The sequence below is a fragment of the Phlebotomus papatasi genome, chromosome 3 (genome assembly GCF_024763615.1).
Source record: "Phlebotomus papatasi isolate M1 chromosome 3, Ppap_2.1, whole genome shotgun sequence".
In the NCBI taxonomy this organism is placed as follows: Eukaryota; Metazoa; Arthropoda; class Insecta; order Diptera; family Psychodidae; genus Phlebotomus; species Phlebotomus papatasi.
Genome location: NC_077224.1, coordinates 7,999,547 through 8,018,085, shown reverse-complemented (window position 1 = coordinate 8,018,085; position 18,539 = coordinate 7,999,547). Strand labels below are relative to the sequence as shown.

The 18,539-nt window shown below is 33.3% G+C and overlaps 1 protein-coding gene across 1 annotated transcript in view; it reads right to left on the bottom strand.

Moving 5' to 3' along the window:
• The window catches only part of LOC129806619 (protein Wnt-10b), a 29,538-nt gene extending 27,890 nt beyond the window's left edge, over positions 1-1,648 (bottom strand). The window contains exon 1 of the mRNA XM_055855340.1: positions 1,292-1,648. Within this exon, the coding sequence (XP_055711315.1) occupies positions 1,292-1,356 (65 nt within the window). The 5' untranslated portion in view covers positions 1,357-1,648. The remainder of the gene's footprint in view (positions 1-1,291) is intronic.
• Positions 1,649-18,539: the final 16,891 nt, after the last annotated feature.

Below are 18,539 nucleotides of genomic sequence, written 5' to 3'. Positions count from 1 at the left end.
AAGTCTTAAGATAAGAGAGAAAAAACAAGAGAACTTTCAATCGGTCAAAACGCTTAAAATCACGGAAAGAAAATTATTTTGTCGAGAATTGATTACACGGTTTATATACGAATTTTATCATAGTATTGTTTTTCTTGTGTTAAAAACGTTACATTGATACACCAAAACACTGATTTTAATTTCGAAAAAGTCATGCAATATAATTAGTTCAATAATAATGGAAAAGTTGACTCTATCGGAGTCAATTTGGGTCCAAGTTGACTCTATCGGAGTCCGTATAGTAAAAAAATAGCTGTTGACTCTATTGGAGATTGACTCTATTGGGGGTTGACTCTATCGAGGTCCCACTGTAGTATAGAGATTTGAACCATGTGTCCGATTGATTAATTCGGTCTTTTAAAAGACCGATATAAAAACTTATTGGAGGCCTTATAAGGATATGAAATCTTAAATTCTTTTGTTCTGATCACAGCTAAATCTTTTCTATATAAATTTTGAGTTTTATTTATGTTTTCCAAAATTTAAAAATTAATGGCTCCGGTTCTGATTGTCCAATTTTAACTATATCAAGTTGTATATACGTATAATTTCAATGACTCAACGTATTTTTCAATGAAACTTTACCCTTAAATTGTGCAAGTTTTGCAGGGATGTAGATTTTCCCTCAAACGAACTTGTCTTTTCATTTACTCAATAAAACAAAACCATACGAATTTATAAAAAAAACATGTGTAGTCATTGTTTATTTTTATTTAATGACAAATCTGACAAATGATTAATTTTTAATCTCCACTGAAACGTTACCGGAAATTGTGCAATTCAATCTTCAGCACAAATTCTTTTTTTGCTTGCCAAAACCCGGTTGAACTATTTAACCTTTTGGCGAATTCACCTGAAAATCAACAAAGGAGATTAACTTGGAAGGGGAGGTATATTTAGATTAAAATACCAGACGACTGGCAAATTTTTGCAGATGATCTCAAAATCGTTTGTTTTTACCCATATTCAAACTCTAATGATAGTTGGGGAATGACAGACAACCTTGATATGGTGTGATGAATGGCCAAAAGTGACTGAAAAAGTCCAATGTCTCGATATTTTTCAGTCCAAACAGTCGGTATCATAAATATGTTTAATCGGACATTGGACAAAATTGCTAAAATTCCAACTGAAGAGTTGCTTAAGAGTTGGAGACAAATTTTTTTCTCTGGGGGAACAACTTACTCGATGTTCCCATGAGGAGCAAAAATCGAGTCTAAGATTTGGGTTTTTTTTACTTGGGGTGTCTTACCTGTGAACGAGGAAGAGGGAAAACACAAGAACTGAGTACCACAGGTTGTTTTTCCAATAAACCATTTCTCCTCAGGAGGAACAAATTGCACAGATTGTTTTCCCACAAATTTTCACTCAAACATTTTCACATAATTTCCACCAAATTCTGCAGGAAAATCCACAAAAAAAATCTTTCACTGTCTTACAAACATTTTAAGTTTAGTGAAAACTTTAAGTACTCCTTTCCTGGACTTGAGGATGCAGAATCACAGCCAGACAATCAAGATGTGTACCTGGCATTTGGGAAGAGGTGAACTGATGGATGAAAAAGCAAAAGAGAGGCACATGCTCATGCCATCAACTCTCGAACGTCTCTGGGAAGTAACAATATTGAAAGATCTCATCACATTCACATTATATTTCCTCTAACGCTCCGCTGAAGAGAGAGAGACAGATTTTTCATTTTATGGGCTGTACATGGCTAAATAGCCAGGAGAGTCAATTGTCGTGAGGGCAAGAGCACCAGACGAATGGCTAATTAGGGAAAAAATCTGCGCAAATGTCACCAACTAACAAAGGGTTGAAGTTGGGATAGGATAGGGGTGATGCTTCCAGGTGGAAATGCTCGGAAAAACCTCTGCTCTCTCTGTCATTCTCTCCAGAGCCACTGCTCAGATTGAAGGTGGAGTTTTCACTGCGGAAAAACACTTTTTGCCAACTTGAGCAGGATGATGCAGCTGGGTGAGATAAGATAAAAGACATTTGGCACTCCTCTAGGCTAGAGCAAACACGCTCTAGATAGAGTTTTGTAAATATTTGCATCGCTTTCTAGACAGATTGGCTGATATAGTTCCTGGTTATTGCGAATAGAAAGCTCAAGGGACTAGTAAATTCAAAGCTTAGTTCTTGAAGCACATAAATTCCAAAAACTGACTTCATTTCTCAGTGTTCTGTACAAATTTTGTATACCAAAATCTTCTCGGCCGAAGTATATGGGTAAGTTTAAAATATCCTTGAAGACGGTTGAAGATCATTCTTACGTACAAATCAATAATCCTGTATATTACACCATTATAACATTACCCCAAAGAAGTAAGAAAAAAAGAAAACACCACTGTGCAAATGAGGAGTTAAAAGCGAAATTTGGTCAGCAAGAAAGAAAATTTGATCAGTATGCAAAAAGCAGTGATACTATCATTTAAGTTTTCCCAAAGAGAAAATAATAAGATTGCCATTTTACTCCCAATGAATTTAAATATCAATTAGAATTATTTTCTATTGGCCAACATCTACTGTTTTCCTAACCAAATTTAGGTTTTTATTGATCGAATTCGATTTTTACTACTAATTTGTTTTAGGCAAAAAAAGGACCAATGAATACAACAAAGATAGTTTTATTTTGTGAAGAATGAAATTGAAATACACAACACATTTTATGTAAGAAAGGAAAAGAGTTTAGCTTAGAATTAAAAGACAGAATTTTACAGAAAATTTAACTCATTACGGCTCTGGCCCCTCTTTTAGATCAGGAAAATTTCACGTAATCGAAATTTAAGCCTCTGTCTTTTTCAAACGTTTTGCATATATCTATTCTATTATTTCGGACTCTTCTTCTTTTTTTAAACATCAGACTAAATTAAATTTAGTTCAATCGAAACGTTCAACAAAACCTCTCATTTTCTAAAGTAAAGTGTATGACAGAGACATAAGGTTTGTTTACTAATTACTGCTGATTACACAACATCTCAAGAAGATTCATAACTTCTTCATTTCCGTTTTGTAAAAAATTTCACTACTTTAACCCTTTAAGGACGATTGGATCACCGGTGACCCAAAAATTAAATTTTTCCTAGGGCCTTCTAAAGTTGTGTTTTGCTCTAAAATGTCTGAAAAAAATATTTTTCCTGACCCCCAATTTTTGACCGTCTCGTCCTTAAAGGGTTAACGAATTGGTTCTTTATTATGCCCGTTTTCTATACCGATCAAATTTAATTTTTACTAACCTTTTATATGAAAATACTGCCCAATATACTGCAACCTATTGAATTTTGATCAGTAAAAAACCCTATTTTTACTTGGCAAAAGTAAATCTAATTTATTCAACTGGCAAATACAAAACAAAATGACTACTGATTTTGGGATGATCTGAAATCTAAATTGAGTAAAATCGGGTGGAGCAGTATCAGAAGTGCATAACTTTTGAATGCATGAAACTTTGAGGTAACAGATTAATTTATGAAAACAATTTTGAATATATTTAAGTTATATAATGTACTAGCCCGATAATAGCGAAACCTACTAGTTTTAAAAATAGTTAATAAACATTTGGTGTATGACAATAAAAAAGCATCAGTTGTCTGAAACTGCCCCATCTTCCCTACTGATCAAATTTGATTTTTTCTCCTTAGAAATGTAGATACTGATCAAACGAAGATTTTTATTTATAGATGTTTTAAGCGGACTTTTCGTTCATATATCAATCACCGTAGAATCATTCCCAATAACCGTTTTTCAAGGTCAAAGTTTTAAAAGCCTCTAAAGAGCTTATTTCTCAGTCGACTGATGTAATGTTTGGGCTTTCTGGAAAGGTCTTGGAATTTCTGACAATTCAGAATCGTTTTCAATTGGTTATGAACCAATAAAGGACCGTATTGACCGATGACCAATTTTTACCCGAAAATCAATTGCATTAGGGCAGAATCACATTGGCAGTAAAATGTTTACAGGATTTCGTAAATTTACGCATTTTCATTGCAATTCTTACGCAAATCCTCGATTACCGTATTACCTTATCTCATACTCGGTGGCACTAGGTGAAAATAAGTTTGTAAGAGAAATTAATCGCACAGTTTTTTTTCTGCTCACCGTATATCGCATTTTCATTTTATTTCTTCAATTTTCTTATATTATTTTCAACTAGTGCCACTGAGTATGAGATAAGGTAATACGGTAATCGAGGATTTGGGTAAAAATTGCAATGCAAATGCGTAACTAAACGAAATACGGTGAGGCTAAGGCGAGCATTTTATTGTCAATGTGATTCTGGCCTTAATCTAAAATTATTTTCGGGTATCTTCTGAAGGATTCAATCGATTGGACAGATCGGTTCAATTCCATTGTGAATCGGTAAATTATGCGAAAGTATACTTTTAAAGTACAGCATCAAAGTCACTAGTTCGAACATATCACAAAGTATGGAACGCTTTGTCTCCTCTTTAACTGTACCTAATAATACATTAAATTAAATTTAATAATCTAACATAAGTTTTTAGCTGTTCTTTGTACAACCTTCTTTAATTTAAATAAGCTTACTCCTGCGCAATTTCCTCTAATTAATGCTCCTATAATCGGATCTTTTCTTTGTCCTGTAAGCTTCAAAAGAAACATTCATTGGGACATTGCTTCTCAAAAGAAAAGCTTTTTCTACTAAACTCATTAAATTCCGAGGTATTAGGCGAAAAATCTGTGAAACAGAAATTTCTATTGAGGAAATATTTGAGTTTAGATCTGGTACAAAGGAGGCCCTTTGAACCCTTCCCTAGTCCAATTGGAGGGTTCAACAGAGATCTCTCATCTTCTAAATAAGCACTTGAGTGACTAGGGATGAAATAGAGTCCGGGATGGTGTAAAAAGTGCCGACAATGTGATTTATTCACTGCTGCATTCCCTTGTACTTGATTTAATCGGTCGATAGCACCCTCTGAGGGGGTGATTCTTTGATTTCAGTCTGAGAAACGCTGTTTGAAGGGTTGAAAGTGCAATATTGTGAGTTTGATTTTGGGATTTATAAAGGTGATTTCCCAGCACAAAAAGATCTTCAATTGATACTTCTGGCTTTTTTGTTGCAAAGCTGCCTGATGAGAGAAAATTCTTTTGGGCTTTTGTGAAAGATTTCGTGGAATGTGCGCTTCTTCGCGGACTAACTGCACTTCTTTTTCCACGCGCAATATTTATTTACTCAAATTATTTTTCAACACTGTTTCCCTTTACTTCAGTCCAAAAGCCCAAGAGACGATAATTAGCAATATAGAGATATGGCAGTTTTCTTCCCATTCATCTCACCTTGTCCACTGACTCTTTTTGTCATCATCTGCAAACACGCCAGTACTCCCCACTTTTTGGTCACATTTGTGGATATAATGTAACTCAGGTGCGACACAAAATAACTATTAACACATTTAGTGTCAAACTCTTTATTTGATTTTCTAATTTTTTCCCACGCATTATTGTCATTCATATTCAAATATGAACTCATTTCTATGTTTGAGTGTTGGACTCTTCTTCTTTTTCACCTCACTCCGTGGATCTTCCTGCACCTACCAACTTCTCCTCGTGCAGTGTCAATATTTTGATGTGTAAATTCATTCTGATTGTGGAGGAGTGATTTCACCTAGGGATGACGATGTGACAACAAAATCCAATTAGAAAGACCACTCCAGATTGAAAACCAAGAAATTCCTCTCAAAAGTTTCTCACCCTGATCGTGAACTTGATCTAAAAATTCTGTATAAAGTTTATTAGTGAAAAGAATTACACTCTTAGAAATATTTAGACATCATTACTAATGAAAATTAGTTGATCGGATGATTATTATCAAATCTATTTAAAATAGTTCTTATAATCTTAAAACATTTTACTCATAATAAATTTATTAGTAGTGAGAACATAAGGCAATATTTAGGTAGATAAGTTTCGGCAATTATTTCATAATGGTTTCATATAATTATATTTGCTAGTGTTAATTAAATGAAATTAATATCCCAACTAATATTGGTCACTAATTCCTTTTAGTTCTCACAACTAATGCAAATAAATGGTGCTATATATTCATAATGTTCTGACAACTTTTCTAATAGTAAAGAGTGGTTTTTTACTTATGTGTTGAAGCCTTTTCAAGCTATACAGTAACCACAACTAATATGATATAGTTATTACGGCCAATAAGATGGATTTCAACCACATTTATTTAGTTATTGGAACTAATATGTTATAGTACCCGTTACTAATCTAATTTAGTTATGATAACTAAATGAAAAAGATACTGTAACTAATATTGGTCAACTATTAGTTACCCTAGCTAAATATATGGATGGGTCTATACTTACTATATCTTATAGTTTCCATAACTGTATATGAGGTAGTTGGGACTAAATTTTTTTAAGAGTGTAGTCTTGAAATTTATGAAACTTTTCTGAAACTTTCATTCTTTGAATTTGAGTAAGAACTATTATCGGTTCTTTAAGACTGCAACAAAAATTTATTTTAGCTATCGGGACAGAAAAGATATCTTAATTGGATACAGATAATAAATTTTGTAAATTTTTTGTTAAGTGTGTGACTCTTGTTATCTGTACCCAATGAAGACATACTTTCTGTCCCGAACTAAGAAGTTTCCCCAGATGTATTGAATGTTAATTTTTTTGAAAAAAATTATTTCCTTCAGCCACTGAAGAAGATCAATTGTGCACCGAAAGCTCTGGGAAGAAAAGACACCTGACGAACACCGGATTATCCTTCAAAAATTTCTCTATTCATGCGCTGAATATGCCCATACCATCAAAGTTGTGATGTCTTAAGTCGAAGAAGCAATTCCTTGATGCTTAACTTCTCACGAATGGCTGCGTTCCTTACTCGATCTCGACGAGTGATTCTCTTAACCGCCCGGAGGTACCTCATATCGGCAGCTTGTAGATAATATCTTACTTTTTTGGCCATTATCCAAATTTCATGATCATATTTAGGTGAGAATAGAAATAAACTCATATTTGAAAACCGATAATTTAGCCGAACGGTTAAGCTCGGCCTTCCACGCCACGCTTCTGCTAAGCTCCCTCATAACTGCATAAGCTTGACCTATTCGCAATGATAGTTCTATATCCATCCTTCACTAAGAAAAAACCTAAAAAGTTAGAACAATTTTATGGCAGAGTTGAATTAACTCTACGAATATCGATATAATTGTCACTCTTTTTCGTTGTAAATTTTAGTAAATAGAGTTGAAACAACTCTTCGTGCGAGTTGAATTAATTCGTCGGATATCGATGTAATTATTACTCTTTTTCGATGTAAAATTTCATCTCGACTGATGTACCAAAGAACTACTAAAAAAAATAAGGATTTATAACATTATTTTATTGCCATGGAGTTACTTCAATTCAATTCCATTAATGTAGTAAAATCAATCAAAAGAGGTGCCAAAGCGTTTCAGCATTGCAGAGTGTTTGAACGGTTCGAACCGGTGCACATCGGTTTATAAAGGATTAAATTGATTCGTAATTTCGAAAAAAGTCATTTCTAAATAAAAAATTGCATAAGAATAATACATTTTAGAATATTTTAGCCTGAGTAACTAGAATACGGATTAATAAAAAGGTAAATTCGGGAAAGGTATGTCAATTGTGAGCTCTGTAACGATTCTACTGATTAAGTCCAATGGAGCCATGTTGAAACAAATCAATTTTGATGTGAAGAATTTCGGTCCGATGGGGTGTAGCAAGAATTGACGGAAACACTAGACCTTTCTTGACTTTCGCAATTTTATTCTTTACGACGTTTCGAGGATGAATGCCCTCTTCATCAGGTATCGAATTTTGTTGGGAAAATCACGTACAGGCGGGAAATGGTTACACTTTTCTTGAACTTGGATCACAGATTGCACTTTGAAGTTCACCATTCGACTGATCGACACAGACTTGATACAAATCAATTTTAAAAATAGTTTAACTTACGGTGCTATCACACTAGGATTTTTCACGTTTTAATTTTAATTTCAATTGAGCCAATTGAGCATTAAGATTTCTAGAATTTACTTGAAAATTCTCACAGCCAGGACACATTTTGCAAGAAATTTGCTCAATTTTAAATAGTGCCGCGAGATTTTTGATTGTAAATGACTCCGGAAAATATGTGATAGTGTTGTCCTGGGCCCTGGGAAATCTAATTATTCACTTCCCAAGCCCCAGAACACGGAGCCCGATGCTCCTCTTTCCATGGTTCTTCCAAGAATGTCTTATAAATCACTTATCTGTTATTCAGAAGGATCCCCAAACCCAGAAAAAAATATTTGTAGGCAAAGGGCTCATGCAGCAACTCTCATACAGTCTTATTGAAAATCTGTAAGAAGTCGTCCAAACCCCCAACTGAAATTTCTAAACATAACAATTTCCTTCGAATGGCTTTAGAGGAACTTAAAGAATTACTCCCGATACTTAAGCTTCACTTCATGCAAGTTTATCACTAAAACACTGAACTTATCTTATATTTTTGTCACAAATAATATTAATTACGAGTAAATAAATTCAATAAGAACAATTTTCTTCAAAAGACTACTTGTGTAACTGCAATAAAATTGAAATTATTGAGCAATTTTAACATTTTAATTTGCTGAAATCAAATTTATTTGAGCAACCACATTTATGCTATTTTAACATATTTAAACAGGTTTTTCTGGACCAAGTATTGGTTTTTATTAATAAATAAAAGCAGATCTATCAATTCAATTGGTTTTTAGTGGAAAATAACGCATAGAAACAAATCATCTGAAAATTAAATTGAATTTACAAATTGAAAAAATCCTAGTGTGATAGCACGGTTAGACCTTCGAAAATTTGATTTTTTTTTATCTCCACTTACATGAAAACCTACACGGTGAAACAACTGTCACTTACATAATCATAACATAATATAACAATCACTTACATAAAAATAAATAAATAAATAACATAAATCTGTAAGCTATACACTTTTAAGCACTTCTATGAATGATACTGCCAGGCTTCCAAATTCGAAAATTCGATATCGAAATGTTTTTCGTACATGATAGATGTACAAAAAAGTTCTCGCTGTTTTTTTTGTGAAAATTCAGCATTGCAAGCATTTAGCATTGTTGCTGATGGAAGCTAAGACTTATTATGAAATTATTAAAAAATCTTGTTGAACACATACAGAAGCCAATAATCTCATTGTCATTGTCAATTTCATTGAAATATTTCATCAACTGTTGTAGTTTATCTAAAAGTCTTCATTAAACTGACATCGTGTGGAAATTGTTGTGGGTAATTGGTGGGAAAAGTGCACTATTTATCACTCTATTTTCACATGTTGAACGTTTGTGTGAGGTTTTGCGTACCTCAGGCATATTATTGTAATTATTCATGCTTGATAATTGAGTGATAATTTTAGCTTCAGTGTCTCTGAGTGTTTTATAAATAATTCACCTTATTCACATATATTTAACGCTATATATTTTCTCACCACGGTTTTTTTTCGTAATTTCTCAGTCAGAATGAGAGAGATAGTGAGAGCTTTTGGAAAGCTCGGGGCATAAGGTAACACCCTGAAGTGGCCAAACAGGTGAGAGAAGGAAGAATGCAGATATGCTCAAAATGTTTCAGCGGAGTTCCATCATATTTCTCTCTTGGTCTCTTGGTAAGATTAAAAGCACAATGAAAGTGTAAATGCACTTGGCTGTGTGTTGGTTGTAGGCGTATCTTGTGGCACATCCATTCCACAGGTTGGGCGGAGTTTATCATGAGAGAATGTGGATAGGAATTCCCGTGGACAAAGTCTCTCTTTTAGAGCTTCTTTTTGTCCCGACCTCAAAACATTCCCCAAACAATAAAAATTTGTTCTCATCGCGCCATTTCACAATATTTCGCAAAAGATTTTTGCATCAATCCAGCCAGAGAGACAGATATTCCTCCTGGTCTCTCTGGGGGTCTCCTCGGTGGGCCACTTGCAGAAATGATCCCCCTGTCCTCAGCTCTTCTGCTAGCCAAAGCGTCGAATTAGCAGTCATAAATTGCAGAATGAAAGACATCAATCTCCTTTTATGCTTCTGCGTGTAGTGGAAGTTTAGCATGACGATAAAAAAGCGCGCGCAAATGCGAGAAAAAATCACCTTTTGAGCATTTCATGTTGGGATATTACCATGCAAAAGTCAACGATGATGTTAATGATAATTGAGATGAGTGTTCGCACCATCGTGGCGCAATTATTCGCTATTAGATTTAATGAATTAATTGGCGACAGTAGAAAAACTTTGAGCATATTAATGTACCTCAAGATCTTCTCATAATGTAAGAAACATTGAAGATTGTTGAGCAATTCGCAATGCTTAGGCATTGCATAAGACATTTTAGGATTCTGCTCTTGTGCATTTCAATTATGATGACACTCTATTGCTTCACAGATGAGAAAGATCATTTTCTTGTTAAATGAATTTAAGCCATTTGAGCGTATCAATTATTTCATGCCTTCATTAATCTTACTCCATTTCCAAAAAAAAAACATTATGAAGATTTATTTAATAAAAGAAAAGAATTTGCTCTTAGGATTGGATTTAAATGGGGTTGAGTCACTTTTTCAAATGCGTCAAGAAACTTTTGACCGATGAAAAATTATCAACTTAAAAAAGAAATTATTTTTGATATGAAATAAAATTAATTATTTTTTAAGAAATACATAAATAACATCTATAGTTTACAGACAAGTCATTTGCAAAAAAAGAATTTGAAAAGTATTTTTTTTATCATTTTATCCACTAGATTTCTCGAAAATAGCTTTGTCAAGAAACTTTTGACCGATAGGGGAGACCGGGGTAGAACTACCCACCAATTGAAATTTTTCATTGGGTATAATTTGTACAAAAAATGTTTGTATGAGCTTGATAAATATTTCAATGAATAGTAAGGGAAGTATATATTTAGAATAAAGAGTGGTTTCCTCAATATTTCTTCGAAAACAAACTATAAGATACCATTATCTAATACTATAAGTGGCTAATTCTACCCCGGTGTCCCCTACTGTATATAATTTACTGGCGTTAATAAAAAATAATTTAAGTGGCTATTATCTTATAGAAAACCCTGGATATTTATTAAAACTAAAACTTATTATCCATTGTTATAATACACATCAACCAGGTGGCGCTTTGTTAAGTGAATGCCTGTTTAGTAAGGACCTATTTCGAATTTAAATTTCGATTAAGAAATATATGAAAAACATTATTTTACTATAAAAATATGTATTGAATTAATTCGGAATTCTAACATCTGGTGAAGAAGCAAATTATTTAACTACAGGGGTTGGCAACAAGCCAAACAATGGTAGTAGACGTTTTTGCATATTTAGTTTTATTTTAGCAAATACAAGTATTAAAATAAATAAAATATAATATTATTAGAGGGAAGTGGGGCACCTTTGAAATTTGGGATTTTTCACCTATTTTTAAGTAAAATTGAGCCTTATCGTGATATAATTTAGCTGCACAAATGCATTGAGAAGCTAAATTACATTATGATATGGCTCAGTTTCATTTAAATATAGGAGATAAATCCCAATTTCAAAGGTGCCCCACTTGCCCTCACTTGATTAAGCATGAACCAGATGACGCTTGATCGAGTGAAAGCTCTTGCAGGTAGAGAGAACATGTCAAATACGATTTTCGATTATGTTTCGAATTAGCCTTCAATCATAAAGACTTGTAAAAAAGGCTTTTCCATTATTTGGATCAAGGGGTTAGTAACAGCGCTAATACGGCGATGGACATGTTGCAGCTTATTAATGTTGAACTTGTCCCAAAAACGGATCCGGGTACTGCGACTGGTCAGTCTAATGTGCAGCACGAATACTACAGGCCCACACCAGAATATGCTGGAGTACCCTTTATTGCTAGCCTCCTGGAATTGAGCCCCATTGCCCATTCCAAGACAGCCGTGAATCTGGCGTCCTCCTTGCTTCACTGGTTAAGATGGACTCAGGATCCGATTCGATTGTGCCTTCGAAATATCAATTATTTTTTTTTAGAAATTTTTGCCAAAAACGAATAGAAAATTTCTAGAGAAGAATAACAACTAGTTTACTTTAAATACCGGTCCTTGCTGGCAACACATGGATATCATCTCAACGATAAAACGAGACGTTCTAGTACCAAAACCATTTATACACACAATTTTTCACTTTTTTTAGAATGACCAAGTGCTGCTAGAGCACGCCATGAAAAATCAACCAAAACAATTAACTATCAAAAGGAGCTAAGAAGACTGATAAATGCATCAGGGTTAGTATCACATCTCATTTTAGCTTTTAATGTTGTCCTGTTATGCAATATTATTCGCTTGTGTTTTTTAACTGATTTTGGCCGATTTTCAACCACTTCATAATAAAATTTGATCGATTGTACTCCCTAAATTTTCTGTGAGTTATTTTATTTTATTAATCGTATCGGAATACGTGTTACAATGTAATCATGTTGTATTGCTGTTGATTCCGTAGTGAAGAAATCCACTAAGTTCATATGTAGTCCGCCTAGCAGCGTCTTCCCGTACTGTGGATACTTCTTTCATGCTTCCGCAGTTTTTTTTTTAACTGAGGCGGTGCATTTTATTATGTTTTATCACAGTAAAAATGCTTTTTTTAACATTTAGTTATTTGCACCGCGAGACTCGAACTCACAATTGTGAGAGTCGAGTCAGAGATCTCATCCGACCAAGATCCAACAGTTTTACCTATTACGCCACTGAGATCCCCTGTCTGTCTGTCAATCAAACTGTTATGCACCCATTTTCCTCCATTTAGATTTTTTCATGGCATGCAAACGCCTAAAAACACCTTGACAAATAATATTAATTCTTCCGAAAGCTAGTCGTATGATCTACATTCAATAACGCTTACAGATCAGCGCCAGCAATTGTTTTTGGTCTTTTAAGCCTTTGCGTTAAAATCGCAATGTCTGAAGCGTTTAAACTAATTTTTTCAGGCGGTTCTTGATTGTAGATACTGGTTGTAGGTAGGCCTCATTGGGTCCCGGTCAAAATCCCAAATGCCAAAATTTCGAAATCTTAAAAGTGTCATAGCTACTCCTACAATTGCATCCGCACTTGTTGGAAGCAAAGGGAAATTTTCTGAGTCTTGAAAAATTATTCTACACATTATCCTCCATATAATTTTATCCCTTTCAGGATTTTGAACATTCGGGATTTTGGCTTTCTGGATTTTGACATTCGGAATTTTAGCGTTCGGGATTTTGATTTCAGGATTTTGTTTTTCCGAATTTTGACTTTCAGAATTTTAGCTTTCGAGATTTTAACCGGCATCGGACTTAAAGCCTTGACAGACCTGAGGATTAGCCGAGAGACGGCTTAGCATAATTATACTAGAACTAATGGTCAAACTACATTTCCATCTTTTTCCACTAAGTCGCCTCTCGGCTTAAGTCGTAAGTGTGTCTAGGGCATTACTTAGAGATGGAATTAATTATTTTAGTTATATAATCAGAATTTTAATTCTTATTTTAAAAGTTGTATTATTTAAAAATTATTATTATTAGGAGAAAAAATTAGGACGTGATCAATGTTAATTGTCTACGTTAAAGATCTTTTTTACGCCATTGAAGATACATGTTTATATACTATTAGATACGATACTACGTCGTCCAAATCAGGAAAGTGTCGGAATTAGTTACTGTTCGTCTATATGATCAACTATTTAAATTTTATTGACAATTTTACAAGAATACAGTAAGCATTACAAGTTACATCATCAGGAACATAATTTTCAGTGTTTGTGTCAATTAATCCTTTGAAAATAATATTCTCAACTTTAAATAAACAGAATGGTAAAAATTAATTTTCAAACTTGTCTTTAAAAAAAACAACAGAATTTCAGATGTTATTATTATTTTTCTTTATATATTAATTTTTTTGTTTTGGAATGGGGAAGAGCCTATATGTTTGAGACGCAGGTAGTTTGAAACTCAGTAAATTATTCTTCGATTATTTAAATAAATATGTTCATATAATTAAATGTAAACTTTAAAGGCATTTAACAATTCAAGCAGCTTTCAAAAGTTGAAACTTATTTCAGACTTTAAAGGTCACTTTGAAGATTCCTTTAAGAAAAATGCCACAAAATCTCCCATTAAATTTAAGCCAAGCAGAAAAATATAATTTAACTTCCCCTGCACTTAAGTCAGGGCAATAAAAATCAACCTAATTAATATCTTGATAAAGAAAAATTAAAATGTTGCCCATAAAAACCACTCTCATGCAATTGCCGAAAAATTAGCACCTTTCATTGTGTCTCTGTCAGAAATACAGCAATTAAGTCGAAAGTACGAATTGGTGACACCGAAAGACTTGTTGTGGTCCAATTGAGTTGTCCTTCTGCGTGGAGATCATTAAACTCATCGGTCAATTGTGCAGGCATGGAGGTGTTTCAAGGACCATAATTATCGCATATGGAGTGGATTTTCTCTCCATCAGTCCACCTAGTACACTGAAGAATTTTTGCAAAAAGCAATTGAGACACTCGAAAGTTGCTGAATGTCTCACGAAGATGGAACACCCAGTACAAAATCAAAGGGGGGCCTTTATGGGTGTTATGCATGAAGCCTTGAGGGATTTTCCTTTTTGCATGGTGCATCACAAGAAAACACCTCGCGATCTTAAACCATAACGATTGCGGGATGAATTTGCAATTTCACGTCTTGGGAGGTCTCCTGGGCCACACATTCTTCTTATTACCCATCATCAATGGGCGAGAAAATGCTCCTCAGATCTTTTTTTTTTAGTCTGTGTCCCCCTCTTGACAGAAACCCACTCGCGAATGATGCAAAAACATCCCGAAATATGTTAATTAATTATCCAACAAATTTTCACCAGTCGCGATTAGTGTCAACACCTCCAAGAGCGACTCTTTTGCTTATGGATCTCTCTCCTTGGGATCTCTTTGCATCTCCCCCAAAGAGGACAATTAATCACTGTGAAAAATGTCTTTAGTTGACTCCTATCTTCGGCTTCTTTGCAGAATCTCCAGCTTTTTTTTTCGTTGTTGTTCCTGCAGCCTTTTGCCATTGAAACTCGGGAGATCTTCTGGGCGAAGAGTTCACAGCCCCCACAAACAGCATTTTCATTGTTCTCACCAGTATGTGTTCCATGCTGATCGACACAAATGAAAATGTTACACAGCGGGTGTTAATGTTACAACAATGATATTACATCCAAAACGATCAGGTAGGTCTCACTCACGAGAACCGCATTTGGGAGCAATCCCAGCTTCTTTCACGAGCCCATCTTCTCAACAACGATGAAAAAAAACCTATGAATTTCCTGGGCTAGAAATATGACAATGTTGCTCTTTCACCATTCAAAAGTCCAACATTTAGCTTGAATTACTTTGACACGCTTATTTGCGATCAAGACGACAACATATGGGAAATTGATGCTGGACAGTAATTTATATCCCAAGGGAGAATGTTGAGGTTTGTGGAAGATTTAAAAGTGATTTATGTGGTGAATTTGTGGAACGTTCCCAATAAATTTTCAGTCTGACAGAAATTCCTCAATAACATTGTGTAAAATTAACAAAATTATTAGTTTAATAATTGATAATGTTTAATTTTAAAAACCAGAACTTTAAGGGAGGTCTTCTAAACACCCTGTTTCATTATCTCAAATATTGAGCAAATTAAGCTGAATTTCCGATTAGACTAAGGATTTTACATACACTGAGAGAAATCCGAAAAAGTTAAAATAACATCCCGGAAATGCTTATTTTATCCTGCAGTATTGATACGAAATCGGTGTAAATATTATGCTTTTTAGGTGTCTTAGGGGTAAAAATTACCCTTTTTCGTGTTAATTTTACCCTTAAAAAGGTGTAAAATTTACGTTTAAAAATGTTGATATATTTTTACACCTAAAAAGTGTTCAAGTTATAAGGAAAAAAGTTAATCGCACCCCCGTTTTTTTCTCAGTACAGATCAAAATGACGAAATAATTCTTACCGAATTGTGCATTTTCAACACTGAATAAAAAGGATACGAATAATTTTTTTTCATCATAACGATTACACTTTTAAGTATTTTAGGAGTAAAAATTTATCAACATTTCTCATTTTATTTTTACATTTCTTAGGGGTGAAATTAACTTGAGAAAAGTAATTTTACCCTATAATATACCTATAAAATAGATAGTATCTACACTGATTTCGGATTAGTATCGATCAGTAATTAACATTAACGGATATAAAATTATTTTTTTCGGTTTTCAGAATAATTTTAATGCTTTAAAATTATGTGTTATTTGTGCCCTTATCCAGGAACGATTTGATTATTCACCTAGATCTAGGATGATTAACTAACGGATGGAGCATTTTAATTCACAAATGGTATATTTTTCTTAAATTCTTTATAATTTTTAAGCTTTAGATCCCACAAAAATAAATATAACACGAAATGGTAGCCACATATACAGAGAATATATTTTTATTGAATTTACAATTTTGCTGGTGTTACAGATAGAAAATTTTTCAGGAAAATTCAAAAAATTGCAAATTTTACGTGTTTTTCATTAAGGTTTTAGGAACCATTATCCTCGTGCAATCACTATAAATATTGTGCTAATAACATAACATTAGATACTGTTTCATTTGGTAAAAGTTTTAAAATGATTGCATTTGGTTTTATACCAAAACTAAAAACCACTTAAGAAAAAATATAGGGGAAGTGCTCATAATTTTGGACAGTCTGCTTATAAGCATCGAAGTTCCAAGTTTGAAGTGCGATATTTTCTATACTAATTGACATTTCTTGTTACTCTCTTTTCAGAAGGGTTGTTTAGAAACTTAGCAAGCTATTTATCGTCTTATTTTTATTAAAATTAGTCTTAATACGTTTAAAAATGAATTGATAAGTAGAGGTGACCTTGGCTCTTATTTTGGACAACTTGTTTATTAATTTGTCCAACTTGACTGTAAATTTGGACAGCTAATCCGCCTCAATAGGATGCCCATTGTTTTTCATTTGATGAACCAATCTTACCAAGTCCTCTTCCTGTTCGTGTAAGGGAAACGTAGAATATCACAAGAAGCCCAGAAACTTTCCATATCATTCATTAAAGTGAGTTGACTTCGGTGCTCCAAGTACGTGCGGATTCGCTCATTCCCTGACCTTTCCGGGAGCCTTTCAAGGCATTTCTCGCTACATCTCTTTCGTAGAGATGATGCTCCTTTGTTTCTCCAGGCATTTGTCCAACCTAGTCATCACAAAAGCTAAAACTTCACGAAATTTCGTGAGAAAAACACCTGTCCAAAATAAGAATCATCACCTCACTGGTGAATGTCTTAAAAAATTTCCCATTTTTCACACGAAAAATAAAATTCACAAGGCAAATCTCACTTCAGGTCAAATGTACAAATCATCAGTAACGTGAATCAACACAATATTCAATGAATATTCAATAATATCACTCAAAAACAGCGAACAAACTTTGTTAGTACTTCACCAAAACTAAATAAGACTGAAGTAAGCCACGAAGTTCTGTCATATTTCTCGTAAGCAATTGCTCACACTGAATTTTCAACAAAGCAATTTCAACTCAAATCATATTCAAATTTTAACGTATTTAGTGTTAAAATCTTCCAAAAAGAACAAATATTTAGATAGAATTCATTATTCATCAAATATTGGAATAAAAATCCATAATTTTATTTAATTTTATTTTTAGTGTCCAATGTTATCCTCAAAGTGTCCAAAATAAGAAACTGGACAAGATTATGAGCATTTCCCCTACCGCATTTTTGTACGGAAAATGTATGAGAATGCTCTGCCCTGACCTAGACTATATTAGTTGATCAACCTTTGTATACCAATACATTTCAAATAAATAAAAATTAAAAAATGTTTCAAAAAAAGCTCAAAACAAAAAAGGTTACTAATAAAGAACAATCACATAACACAGATAACTTAAAAATATTTTTGTCTTTTTTATTTATTTTTTTATTCAAAAATAATTTAATGATTGTAAAAAAATCTTAAATATTGGTTTAAAATTCCTGGATAACAATATGAAAACAAAGAACGAAAATTAGAGTATTTGAAATCTAATAAAAAAATCTGTAAACCATAAATATAATTCTATATAAAGATAATTTAAAATAAAAAAAATCACTATAAAAAAAGAAAAATATTATTTAAAATAGAATTCAAAATAAAATTTCAAAATAAAGAAAAGAAATTTTGAGTTGAAAATTGACTACAATATAATAATCAGTATTTTTTTATTAAATTTAGTCTTAAAAATCCCAATGCCATAAACAAAAAAAAATGTTTTTAAAAAAAAGACACAAGATTTTTACGAAAGTTTTCATATACAGTGCTGTCTCTCTATATGCACACTCTCTATATGCACAGCTTTTGTGTCAGTTGCATTCAAAATCAATTTGTTTACATTTTGACAAAGTAATAAAGAAAATTATTTTCTTGGTAA